This window comes from Primulina tabacum, chromosome 2, assembly GCF_025594145.1.
Source record: "Primulina tabacum isolate GXHZ01 chromosome 2, ASM2559414v2, whole genome shotgun sequence".
NCBI classification, from domain to species: Eukaryota; Viridiplantae; Streptophyta; class Magnoliopsida; order Lamiales; family Gesneriaceae; genus Primulina; species Primulina tabacum.
In genome coordinates, this window is record NC_134551.1 from 6,284,669 (window position 1) to 6,298,784 (window position 14,116).

At 33.8% G+C, this 14,116-nt stretch overlaps 1 protein-coding gene across 1 annotated transcript; it reads left to right on the forward strand.

Moving 5' to 3' along the window:
* The first annotated feature begins 1,694 nt into the window (after positions 1 to 1,694).
* On the forward strand, positions 1,695 to 9,296 carry LOC142528269 (auxin response factor 19-like). Its single transcript, XM_075633320.1, is given in 14 exon segments — positions 1,695 to 2,985; positions 4,033 to 4,145; positions 4,223 to 4,318; positions 4,469 to 4,525; positions 4,774 to 4,929; positions 5,028 to 5,112; positions 5,217 to 5,307; positions 5,383 to 5,547; positions 5,639 to 5,834; positions 6,514 to 6,652; positions 6,739 to 7,166; positions 7,168 to 8,406; positions 8,493 to 8,683; positions 8,755 to 9,296. Coding segments are annotated over 14 exon segments (3,180 nt in total). The 5' UTR covers positions 1,695 to 2,942; the 3' UTR covers positions 8,936 to 9,296.
* The last annotated feature ends 4,820 nt before the right edge of the window (positions 9,297 to 14,116 follow it).

The following is a 14,116-nucleotide window of genomic DNA, read 5'->3' on the forward strand; positions in this document are numbered from 1 at the left end:
TACTTATTTTTTATTTTAATACAGTAACCATGCATGCATTTTTTTGTCTTTCGATATCACATAGGGTATGTCGATATTCTCAAACCTATCATCGTGACGAAAAATTATATTTTTCACAATATAATTTGTATGTTTTTTCCTAAATATTGAACAATTTTTAGTCGTAATCTTTAAATTTTGCTTTTTTCGATTTTTTTCAATGAAATGCTTACGTGATTTTGAAATTGATGACGTGCCACCTACATTAATGACGTTGTTTCGGACATTGTTGACACATTCAATTCCACTTCAACATGACTCCGATGAAAAATTACCAAAATAGGAAAGTAAATAGAAGAAGAAGAGTAAATTAGTCAACGAAGATCGTGAATTGATTGATAACATGTAAAAAGTTTAAAAAATTGACAAATTATACGACCAAAAATATAATTTTTCCTTAACTAAATCTATGATATTTAATTTGATATTTTAAAATTTGAAATAATATGTCAGTCATTTTGAGCTTATTCCCAAAATAACATTTTCCATATACTCGAGCCATTTGAAATTTATTATTATTTGGGGTTAAAAAGAACAAAAGAACCATAGAAAAATAAAAGAAGAGGAATAATTTTTTAAGATTGTTCATGCCTTTATAGCATGTGAAAAAACCACCGGTTTTGGCGGCTTAGTGGCCTAATCAGCTCTCTTGTTTAATATTTAATTGTCCTTTTCATCTCTATGATGGAAATATGAATTAATTGATATTGGAATTCAGCTATCATATATTTATATTTTTTAAAAAAAATTCATGTAATACGACGTTACAATTCAATTTTACGAAACAAATATTATATTTGAGTCACTCATAAAAAATATTACTTTTTACTGTAATCTTGCTAATAAATATATACGAGACTGTATAATAAGAAACCTACTATTTTACTGTATGTGTTTAGATATAGATATATGTGTATGTATATATTGTATATCTAATATCAATAATTTTTTACATTTTTTTATTTCACTTTCTCCACCCAAAATTCTTGAAACTTCTCACACAATCTAAAAAGATGGAAAACTGGCATTATTGCTGGACCATTTTCAAATAAATACGCGCAGTACAAGAAGCACACGACTATTTCAATATTATTCCAGCGGTCCAAATAGAGCTAATTCCATAAATTATAAGGGGCGTTGCTTCCTCTTTATTTAAATTAATTTGGTAAAGTGGATGATTTACAATCATCTGACATTAAAATTTTGAACAAAAGTTTGTGTGAGACGATTTCACGGATCGTGAGACAAATATCTTATTTTAGTCATCCATGAAAAATTATTACTTTTTATGTTAATAATATTACTTTTTATTGTGAATATCGGTCGAGTTGACCCGTATCACAGATAAAGATTCTGATGTTTCATATTTAAAACTAATCTAAGCGATGAATAATAAATTATAGTTCTCAGAAATTTTTTAAAAAACTAAAAAAGATTTTCGTTTATGTAATTATATATACAGCTAGTTCACTTTATTTGAGGTTAATTAATGATAATATCACTAATATTTTTGTTTGAAATGTCAAATATTGACGTTGTTTTTGTATTTTAACTTGATTAATTATTTAATTTTTGGAGAGTTGACTCACTTAACACGCAACTCGCGACGGGTTGAAGTAGTTTTCTAACATATTTACAACTCGAGACAATAAACCCGGGATCGCTTGCTGTAGCGATAAAAATAAAAACCAAAAGCCAGATAATCTTGAATGGGGAAGTCTCAGTGATCGCGTGGGATATTTAGTTCAAGTAAATCCTCACCCCGATCGTATGATTCCTCATATTCTTCAACCCTGGATGTCGGCCTTCTCTTTCCACAACCCAACATAGTAATCCATATTCTGGACAAAGAACCCATTTACTATATTAAAAATCTACGATATAGTGTGATCCATTACAGCTGGACTATGTTAGTATGATATAAACAAATACCAAGACTTCGAGGCAGTTTCCATTCAGTATACTTTTTGCTTTAATAAGCTCTAATTTCATTAGCTTCTGATTTTCCGGCCGCCTTGTTCCCCGCTGCTCCGCCGTGCCTGGATTTCTGTTACCACCTTGTGGGTTAGGTTTGCCATTTTTAGCAAGTTTTTTTCAGGACTACTAGTTTCAAGATTTTTTGGGACCTGAGACTGTACAGTGACCTTCGATGTTTAATGGGCTCCCTCTTTTTTGGGAGGTTTGACAACTGAAGAAAAGTTGTTCAAAATATTTTCTTGGCATATATGCCCGCCGATATCCCGGAAATTCACCGTACTTTCAGTTTTTTTTGGGCAAGAAACTGCCCAGTTTCCCATCTCAGAAAATTAAAATCTGGCGTTAATCGGCTTGGAATTTAGAAAAACTTTGCATACAAAAATTATAGATCGGGGAGATACAAACCGACGGTGAAGATTTCATCCGCGCGTGATATCCAGAGCGGGCAAAAGCTCCGCCGCACCGAGCCGGGTACGACATGGAAGGTTAATTCTTACTTTTGGGCCCTGAAGCTTCCAGTTTTAGCGGTGTAAATTTTGTGTTTTATTGAAATCAAGAAAATACTGGCAGTATATTGGATGTGAAGGAGATTCCGTTCTGGGAATTTTGGAAATAAGAAAAGGAGAAGATATACTGGTTTTTCAGTCAATCTTTGAAAAATATCTGCCCGGTTTAATTTAATCTTTGTTGGGTTGGGAAGATTGATTATGCAGTAATGAGAAAAGGCGATCTTCGTGTAGTTTTGGTTGTTTGGGAGGAAATCACTTGCTGAAAAGTTTAGACTCTTTGAATTAACCTGCTAGAGTTGTACGGAAACGCCAGTTTTTTTGAATTGAAGTAAACGTTGGTGGATGCGGCATTGAGGAAAGAAGAAATTTTGGGTGAACAGAGTTAAATTCTGCAGAGTAAAGAGCAAAATTTTGACAATGAAGATTCCTTCTGGTGGATTTGTGGCAAATTCTGGAGAAGGTGTGTTCTTCTTATGCATTGGCTCAATAACATCTCTTTCTTTTTCCTTTTTTTATTGACCCAAACATTTCTCGTTTTGTGCTTTACCCTCACTTTTATGCTGAAAAGCTGAAGTGTTTCTTGGAATTTGCAATTTCTCTAATCGTGCGAAAGGAAAGTTCAAGAACTTTTTGGTTCATAAACTTGCAAATCATGCATTAAGATTGAATTTTAACTTTTATCAGTATTTTGTCATAATTACCTGTGGATCAATTGTCTTGGTTTCTCTATGTTTGGTAGAACAAGTTTCGTGTGCTTTGACGTGGAACTGGATGGAGCTTTAAGGGCTGAAATTGTAATTTTTTGCTGTCGCATGATTTTGGATTCATCTTCTTGGCTGATTTTCAGAGACATAAAAGATAAAACACTTGGATAATCCTTGCAATACGGATTAAGTTAGTTACCTCTACTTTAATGATCCTTGCTCACATCAGAAAGATAAAACTGGAAACAATGAGAAAAAGAGGAGGAAATCCATTTCTTTCAATAATTTTCTGGTGAAAGCGAATTAGATCCATTCGGTGTAATTTCTTGTTATTAACTTATTATATGCATTAGCTCCCAACTAGGATTTGGATTTTGGGGGCTAGGAACAATTTCATGTGCGAAGCTGCATATAGTCTTTGAACTGAAGGAAAATTTGAACAGACCAGCCAGACATCTGAACATTTTTATCGCTAGTGTGTTCTGGTACTTTACTGTTTCATGTATGCACCTTTTAGGCTGGAACTTTGAGAGATGGTTATAGCTAAATTGGTGTTAAAAAAGGAACTAGAAGACAAGTTTCCCTACTTGGAAAATGCACTTGAGCGCCCTTACCAATTGGAACTCATGAAGTTTAACTTTCAACAAAAGACTTTCACGATCAAGGTTTGGTCCAAGGCAAAAAAGAAAAGAAAGAAAAAACAACAAATGGAATAAAAAAACAGAAAATTATGTTTTATGTCGACCAGAGACTTGGATGTGTCTTTGTTTTATGTTTCATTGTGTCTGTTTTAATCAAAACAGGGGATAAAAAGATGATCAATTCAGAGTTGTGGCACGCGTGTGCCGGTCCGTTGGTTGCTTTGCCTCCTGTTGGAAGCCATGTGGTCTATTTTCCTCAAGGTCACAGCGAACAAGTATGTTTCATGTCTCCACTTATTAAAATTCGGTGACATTTTTAGTTTCCAATGGAAGAATTCTTTTGCGGCAACAGGTGGCAGCATCGATGCAGAAAGAGACAGATGGCATCCCAAGTTATCCTAATCTTCCTTCGAAGTTGATTTGCATGCTGCAGAATGTCACCTTACATGTATGATTTGTTATACATCTCACATTAAATTCTTATAATTGATGCTTTATCCCTGAATAGATAACCTTCGTTTCTGTGTTCATGCTCGATATGATAAATGCTTGCGCCTTAAATTATTTATTTGATGTTTGATTATGTATTTATTAACAGGCTGATGCTGAAACTGATGAGGTCTATGCGCAGATGACTCTTCAACCTGTGAATAAGGTCTGTTGCCTATTTTGTCCTGTTTATTTTCAATTTTTAATAATATTTTATGGGGTATCATTACATGATATTGCACGTCTTCTGGCACATGCATGAGTCTTTATTTTCGTTTTTCAAAAATGGTCAACTCAACTTGCTGAATGATTTTTTACCTACAATGTTAAGGACTTGTTGAAGTTTCACCCACATTGTGATGGCCGATATGATGAAATAATCAGTCTGAAAACAGTTTGACTTGTATCTTACAGTATGACCAGGAAGCATTACTTGTATCTGATATTGGGCTAAAGCACAATAGACAACCTGCCGAGTTTTTCTGCAAAAATCTGACAGCAAGTGATACAAGCACTCACGGTGGGTTTTCTGTTCCTCGTCGGGCAGCTGAGAAGATCTTTCCACCTCTTGTATGTGCTATTATATATTGGCACTTGTTATGCAAAGTTTAATATGCAGTGAGTAGATTTCACCCCGTTCTTTTTGTAATGGAAAAGTTGTTTTGTAGGATTTCTCAATGCAACCTCCTGCACAGGAGCTGTCTGCTAGAGATTTGCATGACCAAAATTGGACATTCAGACATATTTATCGAGGTATTCTATGTTAGAGATCTCTACATGCGTTCCATATATTTTTTGTTTGGCATCGATAAAAGCTCCAAAAAATGTTCAGACATACTATTTATGGATGGTACCAGGTCAACCGAAAAGACACTTGTTGACGACGGGTTGGAGTGTGTTTGTGAGCTCGAAAAGACTTATAGCTGGTGATGCTGTTCTTTTCATAAAGTATGTAAATATTTTAAACAATTTGTGACAAAATATTCTCACTTCCATAATAAAGCTTTCCAAATGACAACTTAGGGACGAAAAGTCACAGCTTCTCCTTGGCATTCGGCGAGCTAATAGGCAGCAACCGGCACTTTCTTCATCTGTTATATCTAGTGATAGCATGCATATTGGTATTCTTGCTGCTGCTGCTCATGCTGCTGCGAATAGTAGTCCATTCACTATATTCTATAATCCAAGGTAATGAATTTTGAATTTGATATATTACATTACTATACTTGAAAACCTACTTTTTCAAAATTCTCGTGGCATATTTCTTCGATATTGACAGGGCTAGCCCTTCGGAGTTCGTGATTCCGTTAGCCAAGTATAATAAAGCAATGTACACACAAGTTTCCCCGGGTATGAGATTTAGGATGATGTTTGAGACTGAGGAGTCAGGAGTGCGCCGATACATGGGTACAGTTACTGGAATAAGCGATATGGATTCTGTGCGCTGGAAAAATTCGCAGTGGCGAAATCTTCAGGTAGTTTTTCCTGTTCTTCAAATATGTGCTCGATGCCATTAGTTTCCATTTCAGCAGGTTGAAATGCCTACATAGCAGAAAACCCTTTATAAAAAAGTTAGTTAGCTATCAAGTCTTTCACCTTTCAAAGAACCCAAAACTTTTGCGTCGGAAATTGTAGTTTCACGCTGACTTTCTATATCTCACTTTGTGATTCAAAATTAATTACATATTGTTATTATCATTATTTTTTCAAGATAATATACGAAAAGATCTATTTTATCAATTTTTTTTCAATTATATATATATATATATATATATATATTATTAAATCGGTTTACCTTCGCTTGATTTGATTCTAAACATCTATATTTTGTATGATACTTGTAATACATTGTATTATATTTAAGATATATTATATACGTTATATAATATGAATAAACGGTAATTATAATAAAGGATTAGTATATTTTGAAAAGAAAATTTTAAATTAATCTAATAAAATGTTAGTAAAAAAATTATTGTTGACCTGAAAATTAACTATTTGGTAAATATATTTTAATATGATTGAATTTTTCATTCGTTTTAAATTATTAAATTAAAATTTCATCATAATTGTTATTTATTTTATTAGAATTTTTTGCATGTGTTTTGTGCAACATTTAATTTCTTTCTCGACATGAAATTTTGTTAATGATAGGTTGGATGGGATGAATCAACTGCTGGAGAACGCCCTGGTCGAATCTCTATATGGGAAGTCGAACCTGTTGTTACTCCCTTCTACATTTGCCCGCCTCCCTTTTTCAGACCCAAGTTCCCCAAACATCCAAGTTTTCCAGGTACATACATATGTAGTGACAATTTAATTTATCGCAGTGTGCCGGTGTCTATTCTTTTTTTCCTGATACAAAAATATTGGAATCAGATGATGAACTTGATATGGAAAATATTTTCAAGCGAGGCATGCCCTGGCTTGCAGAAGATTTTGGCATAAAAGATGCGTCAAGCTCGATATTTCCGGGCCTTAGTCTAGTCCAATGGATGAGCATGCAACAGAATAATCAGTTGTCCAGCAATCAAGCGGGCTTATTTCCCAATTCATCTGTTCTACAAGGTAACCTTAGCATCGATGACCACACAAAGCTTTTGAATTTTCAAAACCCGTCTTTAGCTTCACATAATCTTCCACCTGGTAAGGGGAATCTTCCGAATCTACAAGTTGGCCAACAGCAACAAGTCCAGCAAATGTTGCAGTCTCATACAAACACGCATCAGACACAACCGAGGCAGCAGCAGCCGTTGCAGCAACCTCAGCCACAGCTCCTTCAGCACACACTGCAACAGTTGCAGCAAGCAGCGGCTACCACAACCTATGCTGCTGCCTCCTGTGACGAATGGTGTCACTTTGGATCAGGCAGCAAACCAAAATTCACATCAAATGGGAGTGTATCCTCAGCTTCAACAGCAACAGATATTGACTGGACATTCGCATTTGCAGCAAAATGATTCATTGGTTCACAGAACTACATTTCCCGTGACGTCAATGACTCAGGACTTGGTTTTCCCACAACCCGTTGAGCAACAATCTAGCCTCTTGCAGAGACCACAACAGCAGCAGTTGCAATTGCAACAAGCTCCATTACCGGTGTTGCAGCAACAAAAGCCACAAATGCAACAATTTTCTCAACAAAATCTTTCGGATCAGCAAATGCAACTGCAACTTCTACATAAACTACAACAGCAGCATCAACAGCAGCAGTTGTCGTCCCCGTTAAATCCCTTGTTGGAAGCTCAATGTCCCCCAAAACAACAATTGCAACAAAACCAGCACGCCAAAAATCTCTGTCTACCTCCAAAAGTAAATATTAGCGCCTTTCCAGGATCTTCTTCGGGCCAATCTCCACAATTTCCCATCAATCAGTTCCAACATAAATCTCCACTTGAAAATATCAGGGGACGTGTGGAGGGGGATGCCCCATCACGTTCAACATCACCTTCGAAGAATAATTTTCAGGCTTCACAATCAAACTTCTTTAACAGGTATCAAACTGGGCCGACAACTTTGCTAGATAATTCTACAGTCCACCATACCAATAATTTGGCCCTAGAAACTCATACCAAGATCGATATTAGGATGAAACACGAATTCCCCAACTCTAAACCAACTGAACAGCTTAAATACAAGGGTACTGCTACTGATCGTTTGGATGCTGCATCTACTGCGACATCATATTGCCAGGATACGGGTAGTCTCCAACAAAATTTTCCATTAAATGGGTTGGAAACTGATGTTCAGTCGCACACACAGAATAGTCTTCCGTTCACTGGTAATATTGATGGATTGGCACCTGATGCCTTGTTGTCGAGGGGTTATGATTCAGGGAAGGATATACAGAACTTACTTTCTAACTACAGTGGCCCTCCGAGGGACATTGATACAGATTTGTCATCTGGAATCAATTCTCAGCCATTTGGATTGCCAAACATATCTTTTAAACCAGGTTGTTCGAACGAGGTTGCAATTAATGAAAGTGCTGTTCTGAACGGTGGGTTGTGGTCTAACCAGGCTCCTCGTATGCGAACTTATGCTAAGGTTGGTCTCCCCCAAAGACACCCTTCTCTCTTCAGAGTTTTGAGTCTGTTTTCTTATTATTATTAATGTTGATAAACTTACTGTAGGTTCAAAAACGTGGCTCGGTGGGGAGAACTGTGGATGTCACCCGTTACAAGGGGTATGACGAGCTTAGACATGACCTTGCCCGCATGTTTGGCATTGAAGGTCTGCTAGAAGATCCACAGAGAACCGAGTGGAAGCTTGTATATGTAGACCATGAAAATGACATATTACTTGTCGGAGATGATCCATGGGAGTAAGTATCGATTGTAACTTCTCTTCTGATGTCAAACTTTTTATAACACTTTCCGATTCTTATTACGGCAGGGAGTTTGTGAGCTGCGTTCAAAGTATAAAGATCCTATCATCTGCTGAGGTGCAGCAAATGAGTTTGGATGGCGATCTTGGTCAGATGCCTATCCCGAACCAAGCTTGCAGCAGGACCGATAGTGGTAATGCATGGAGAGGACAGTATGACAACAATTCAGCCACTTCGTTTAATCGCTAAACAATCTGAAGTTTGATATTATCTATGTTCTTGCTGTCCAACTTATGCTCGGTTGTTTCCTACTACCAGGAACAAGGCAACCTGATCATGCATGAATCAAGTTAAATTTATTTGTTTATCCTCTGGACAAAGACCACAGTCCCAAAATAGCGACTCCCTGTAGTTCTTAAGTCGACTTCTTGACGGCAGAGGCTCTGTTGTATAATGATTCAATGAATTGTATAAAAGATAACCTTTTACCGGAACAGGGTGTATTAAATGTAAATTTGATGTCTTACTTAGGCTTAGACAGAGCATATGCTATTATGTAGAGAGACAATGTATAGCTTTGTGAACTCAATGATAGTTATGAAGCCGCTCATATTTAGAGGTTTAGCTAAATTTATTTAAAAAAACCTGATAAATTATAATAAATTATTATAAGGTGTGATTTTTTTAAAAATAATATGTTATGTTTTTTGGATAAACTTATTTTAAACAAATTTAAAATATTGATGTGTTTGGTGGATAAGATGTTTTCATTGTTATAATTACCAAAAAAAGTATTGTATTATTAAAGTAATTCAAAGTATTTATAATCATATAAATCTATATATATTATATACATAAAATAATTTTAAAATATGATCATAAAGCTTAAAACTAGTTTATATTTTTTAAAAAATATTAAGGATTATTTTTTGGAATGATTAAAGAAATTTATTATATCTTTAATTTCTTCGAGTAAAAATTAATTAAAACGACCAAAAAAATCGAAGTTTAATTAAATTAATAATTTTTAAAAATTTATTTAGATTATATATTTTATAAAATGATATTTAGTTCATTAAGACTGTGTTTGGTTCATGGAATTATGTGAGTTTATGATTATTAAACTCACCTAATCAAGCGTTTAGTACGATTTTTATTTAACCAACCCAATCCCTCCTATAATGATTATGTTATATTAGGTAGGTTAAAATAATGCATCCTCACAATACATCCTCACCCCCTAGGATTATTTATCTCACTCTTAATCCATCTTATTTTTCCAATTTTACCCTTCTCCTAAATCCAAACTCACCACCACTTCCTTCCACCGACCGCCCACTGCCAACCCCTGCCGTCGGCCGACTGCCGACCGCCGCCGACCGCCGCCGCCACCTCCGGCCGACTGCCGACCGCCGCCGCCACCTCCGGCCGACCGCCTCCTCCTCCTCCTCCGGCCGATTGCCACCACCTCCGGCCGACCGCCGCCGCCACTTCTGACCTACCACCGCCGTCGCTTCCGGCCGACCGCCGACTCTTCCGACCGACCGGCTGCCACCACCAGTCGACCGCCGCCCCCCGCCGACACACAAATAGAAGGGCAATTTTGTCAATTTATCAAAAAATTATTAATTATCACATTCTTATCCATCATACCAAACATAATATTATTTTATCATTATATATTATATTTCTACTTCAATCATTCTTTTTATCATTTCTCTCTTAATCATTTCATTATCCTATCCTCTAAACCAAACGCAGCCTAAGTATCATTTTTGTTAACTTTTAGTCGATTATTATTTTTAATTCAATTAAATTTTATATTTAAAACTTTATAAAAAAATTAACTAAGAAGATAATATATTATATTTTAAAAATATTTGAATTACTAATTTAAATAAATGTCCAAACCAAATAAACCGAAGGTTTTAATATGAAACAAAATCAAAACAAAGTATAACGATTCGGATATAGGATTATATATATCTAAAATCGAAAAAATCTAAAAAAACCGAAATAAATTGTGCAAGACCAAGTGGAAAGTACTGAAATTGAATTGGAAATTATGATTATTCTTTATTTTTTTCATCTATTACTATCTATTAAGAATCTCTCTAATAGTGACAAAAAAGTTGGTCTGTTTTTTGATTTCCCAATTTTATCCTTATTTTATATCAAAATTACATTTTGTTTTTATTTTTTAAAATCTCAAAAAACATTTTTTTATTTTTTTTAAATTACAACTATTCAAATAACACTTTAGTCCCTCGTTAATTTGTCAAATTTCACTTTAATCTTGTAAATAATTATAAAAAAAATTGTACACACACGCAACGCGTGTGCAAAGTAGCTAGTAGTAATGAATGATGTGACATGTTAAGATTTACTTTTCATCTATAGTAAAAAAATATTGTTTTGCTCGTTTCATATACATTATTATTATTATTATTATTATTATTAACTGAGTTCATTAAAGATTGTTCGGTAAAATAAACGAATGTTTGATCAATGAGTATGAGTTTAATTCTTCATATCTACACTTTCTTAACACGAACCAGTCGCACATGGTTTGCTCAATTTCATTTAGACGTTAACATAATTTGCAGGTTATTGCATTATTTTTTCAAGAGTTTTCTTAATATATATAAAAAATAATGACTGCGATTTTGTCTGAGAAATATAACTAAACACAAGCAGAAAAATGGTCCAACTCCACGAGACATCTTATTGCATCAAATGAGTGATTTTTTTATGTGTTTTGTTTTGTATGTATATTTGAGTAGAAATACCTCACCAATTTCAAGAAGAAAAATACCTCATCTTATCTTACACATAAAAATGGTGTAAATAATTACAAGAAGCTCTCGCCATGTTTTCTAGTTTTAATAAAGTATGACCACTACCTAGGCTGTAGCGCAAGTGGCCCAAAAAATAATTTATTTTCAGGTATTAATTTTGACCAAATATGTAATTAAGGCAGTGGTTTAATTTGCGAAAATGATAAATATATTCATATATTCTCAACTTATTAAGAAATTGGACATAGAAACACGAGGTTTCGAGATCGAAAAAAGAGATCTTCCTCTGGTTGGGTCTTGTGACTTCTTGTGTTCCTCCGCTGCATTCAGGTACTTTTAACATTAGTTTTTTTGAAAGTCATATTATTTTAAATTATATCATACAAATAAACTAAAAATTCATGTTATAATTGGTATTCTCAATATCTTATTTTAAACTTTTTCTCTCGATTTTTATATTCCAAAAAAATTTAGTTTAAAATGTTATAAATGCTGAAATTTATATTTAATCTGCATTACGGGTAAAAATATGTATATTAATTTGAGTTGAAGACTGATAATAACTAAAGTTTAAAATAAATGAGCTTAGTTAGCAATTTCTTGACCCGCTAAAACGACGATCCACCCAGCCCATCCTAATAGTGTGTTGCAACGGGTTGAGGGTTGGCCGCCCCACAAGGGACGACCCATCTTGCCAGCACACACCGCCACATAAAATAATTGGTTTTGATTGGAAATTTACCTACAAGACAAATGACAGGGAGATCCCCGGCCCTCAGCCACAGTACTTGAGGGTTGGTTAAGTGGAAGTGCAGGGCTCCATCATGCGTATCATTTCTTTAACAAAACAGTGGGAATGTAGATTTGCAGAGTCTTCTGATCATTTATATTTGAGGTGCACTGTCTCAAGAAGAATTTGGGATGGCATTAGGGTGTGGCTAGGAATGAGGAAGCTCATGAGATCTTCGACTGTTACACTTAAAAGAATTCAGAGACGTCTATCGAGGTAATTAGATTCTAAATAAGATAATATTTACAGTGTTTGAAATGCAAAGAATCATGCTATGTTCGAGAGTAAAAAGCCGATAGTGGAAGTCATAGTCAAGAATATTAAAGTTCTTAGCTTTCGTTGTATTTCTGGTGCAATTTTGGTTATTATTGTTTTGTAGCAACGGTTTTATGTTTTATAGCTCATTATCGTAGATTTTCTCGTGAGGATGCTCAATGTAACTGTACATGTGTTATCTTTTTAACTAATTTTCATAACTGTGATCCACATTAATTTATTATTTAATTATCAAATGGTACACTTAACTTGTCAGTGGACCAACACAAGATATGTAGCAATTATATTGAGTGAATACGATTTTAGTTGTATTCTTAAAATCCTATTTTCTTCTCAAAGTGAGCATCTAATTAATATCGTTGACAGATCGATTCAATTATTAAATTATAAATAGTTAATATATCGTATAATTTTCTTGTAAGACAATCTCACGTATCAATATTCGTGAAATGGATCAATGATACTCATATTTACAATAAAAAAAAACATTTTTTCATTGATGATCCAAGTAGAATATTTGTCTCTCAAAATTAACTCATAAGACTGTTTCGTCTTATATATAACTAAAAATGGAATTTCATTTTCAGCCATTAAAAGATACGATAAAATAAACTCTAATAGCATTTTACTGTCATGCCACCCAAAAAAAAAAACTATATATTAATCTATCAAAAACAAAGTATTATATGGGAGTGGAAGAAATCCGCGTTGATTAGATTTAGAAACGACATTTTTATTGACGACATAATTGCCATTAATTAAATCCAAATTGAATGACTGAACTTTTGTCATGTTACGCGATCTCAAACCTGTTACTCTATTTTACACCACCCTAATTTCCAAATAATGTAATTTCTACATCGAACGCAAATGAATGTTCATCTCATCTCAGATATAAAGACCATGTTTTTTTATTCATCTCAAATATAGGTAAAAATTTGTGTGAGACGGTCTCACGAGTCTTATTTTGTGAGACAGATCTCTAGTTTGAGTCATTCATGAAAAAATATTATTTTTTATACTAAGAGTATTACTTTTTATTGTGAATATCGGTAGGGTTGATCTGTCTCACAGATAAAGATTCGTGAGACCGTCTCACAAAAGACCTACTCTTAAACCGTCCAATGTCTATATTTAATAGTATTTTATTTATTCTTCTATCAATCTATCTCTATTCATAAAATACAATACTTATATTATTCTTTATTTTAATATGTGTGAAAACACATATATACATATCTATTTTGGACGGAGAGAGGATACATTTTACTCAATTAATTATTTCTCCTCTTTACATATTTAAAATTTATTATTAACATTTTTGCATTTTTATCAAATAATTTTTATAAATTTATTTAAATATTATCATTTAATTCATTATATGAATTATAAATAAAATTATTTAAATAATTTTATTAATTTCTATATATTTATCATTTATTTAAAGATAAAAACAAATTAAAAAAGAAAAATAGCGTTATTATCGTTAATATTATTATGTAAAATAATGCCTTCGATAATAGTACAGCATAATTTGGGTATAATACGAAAGGAAACACATATTAT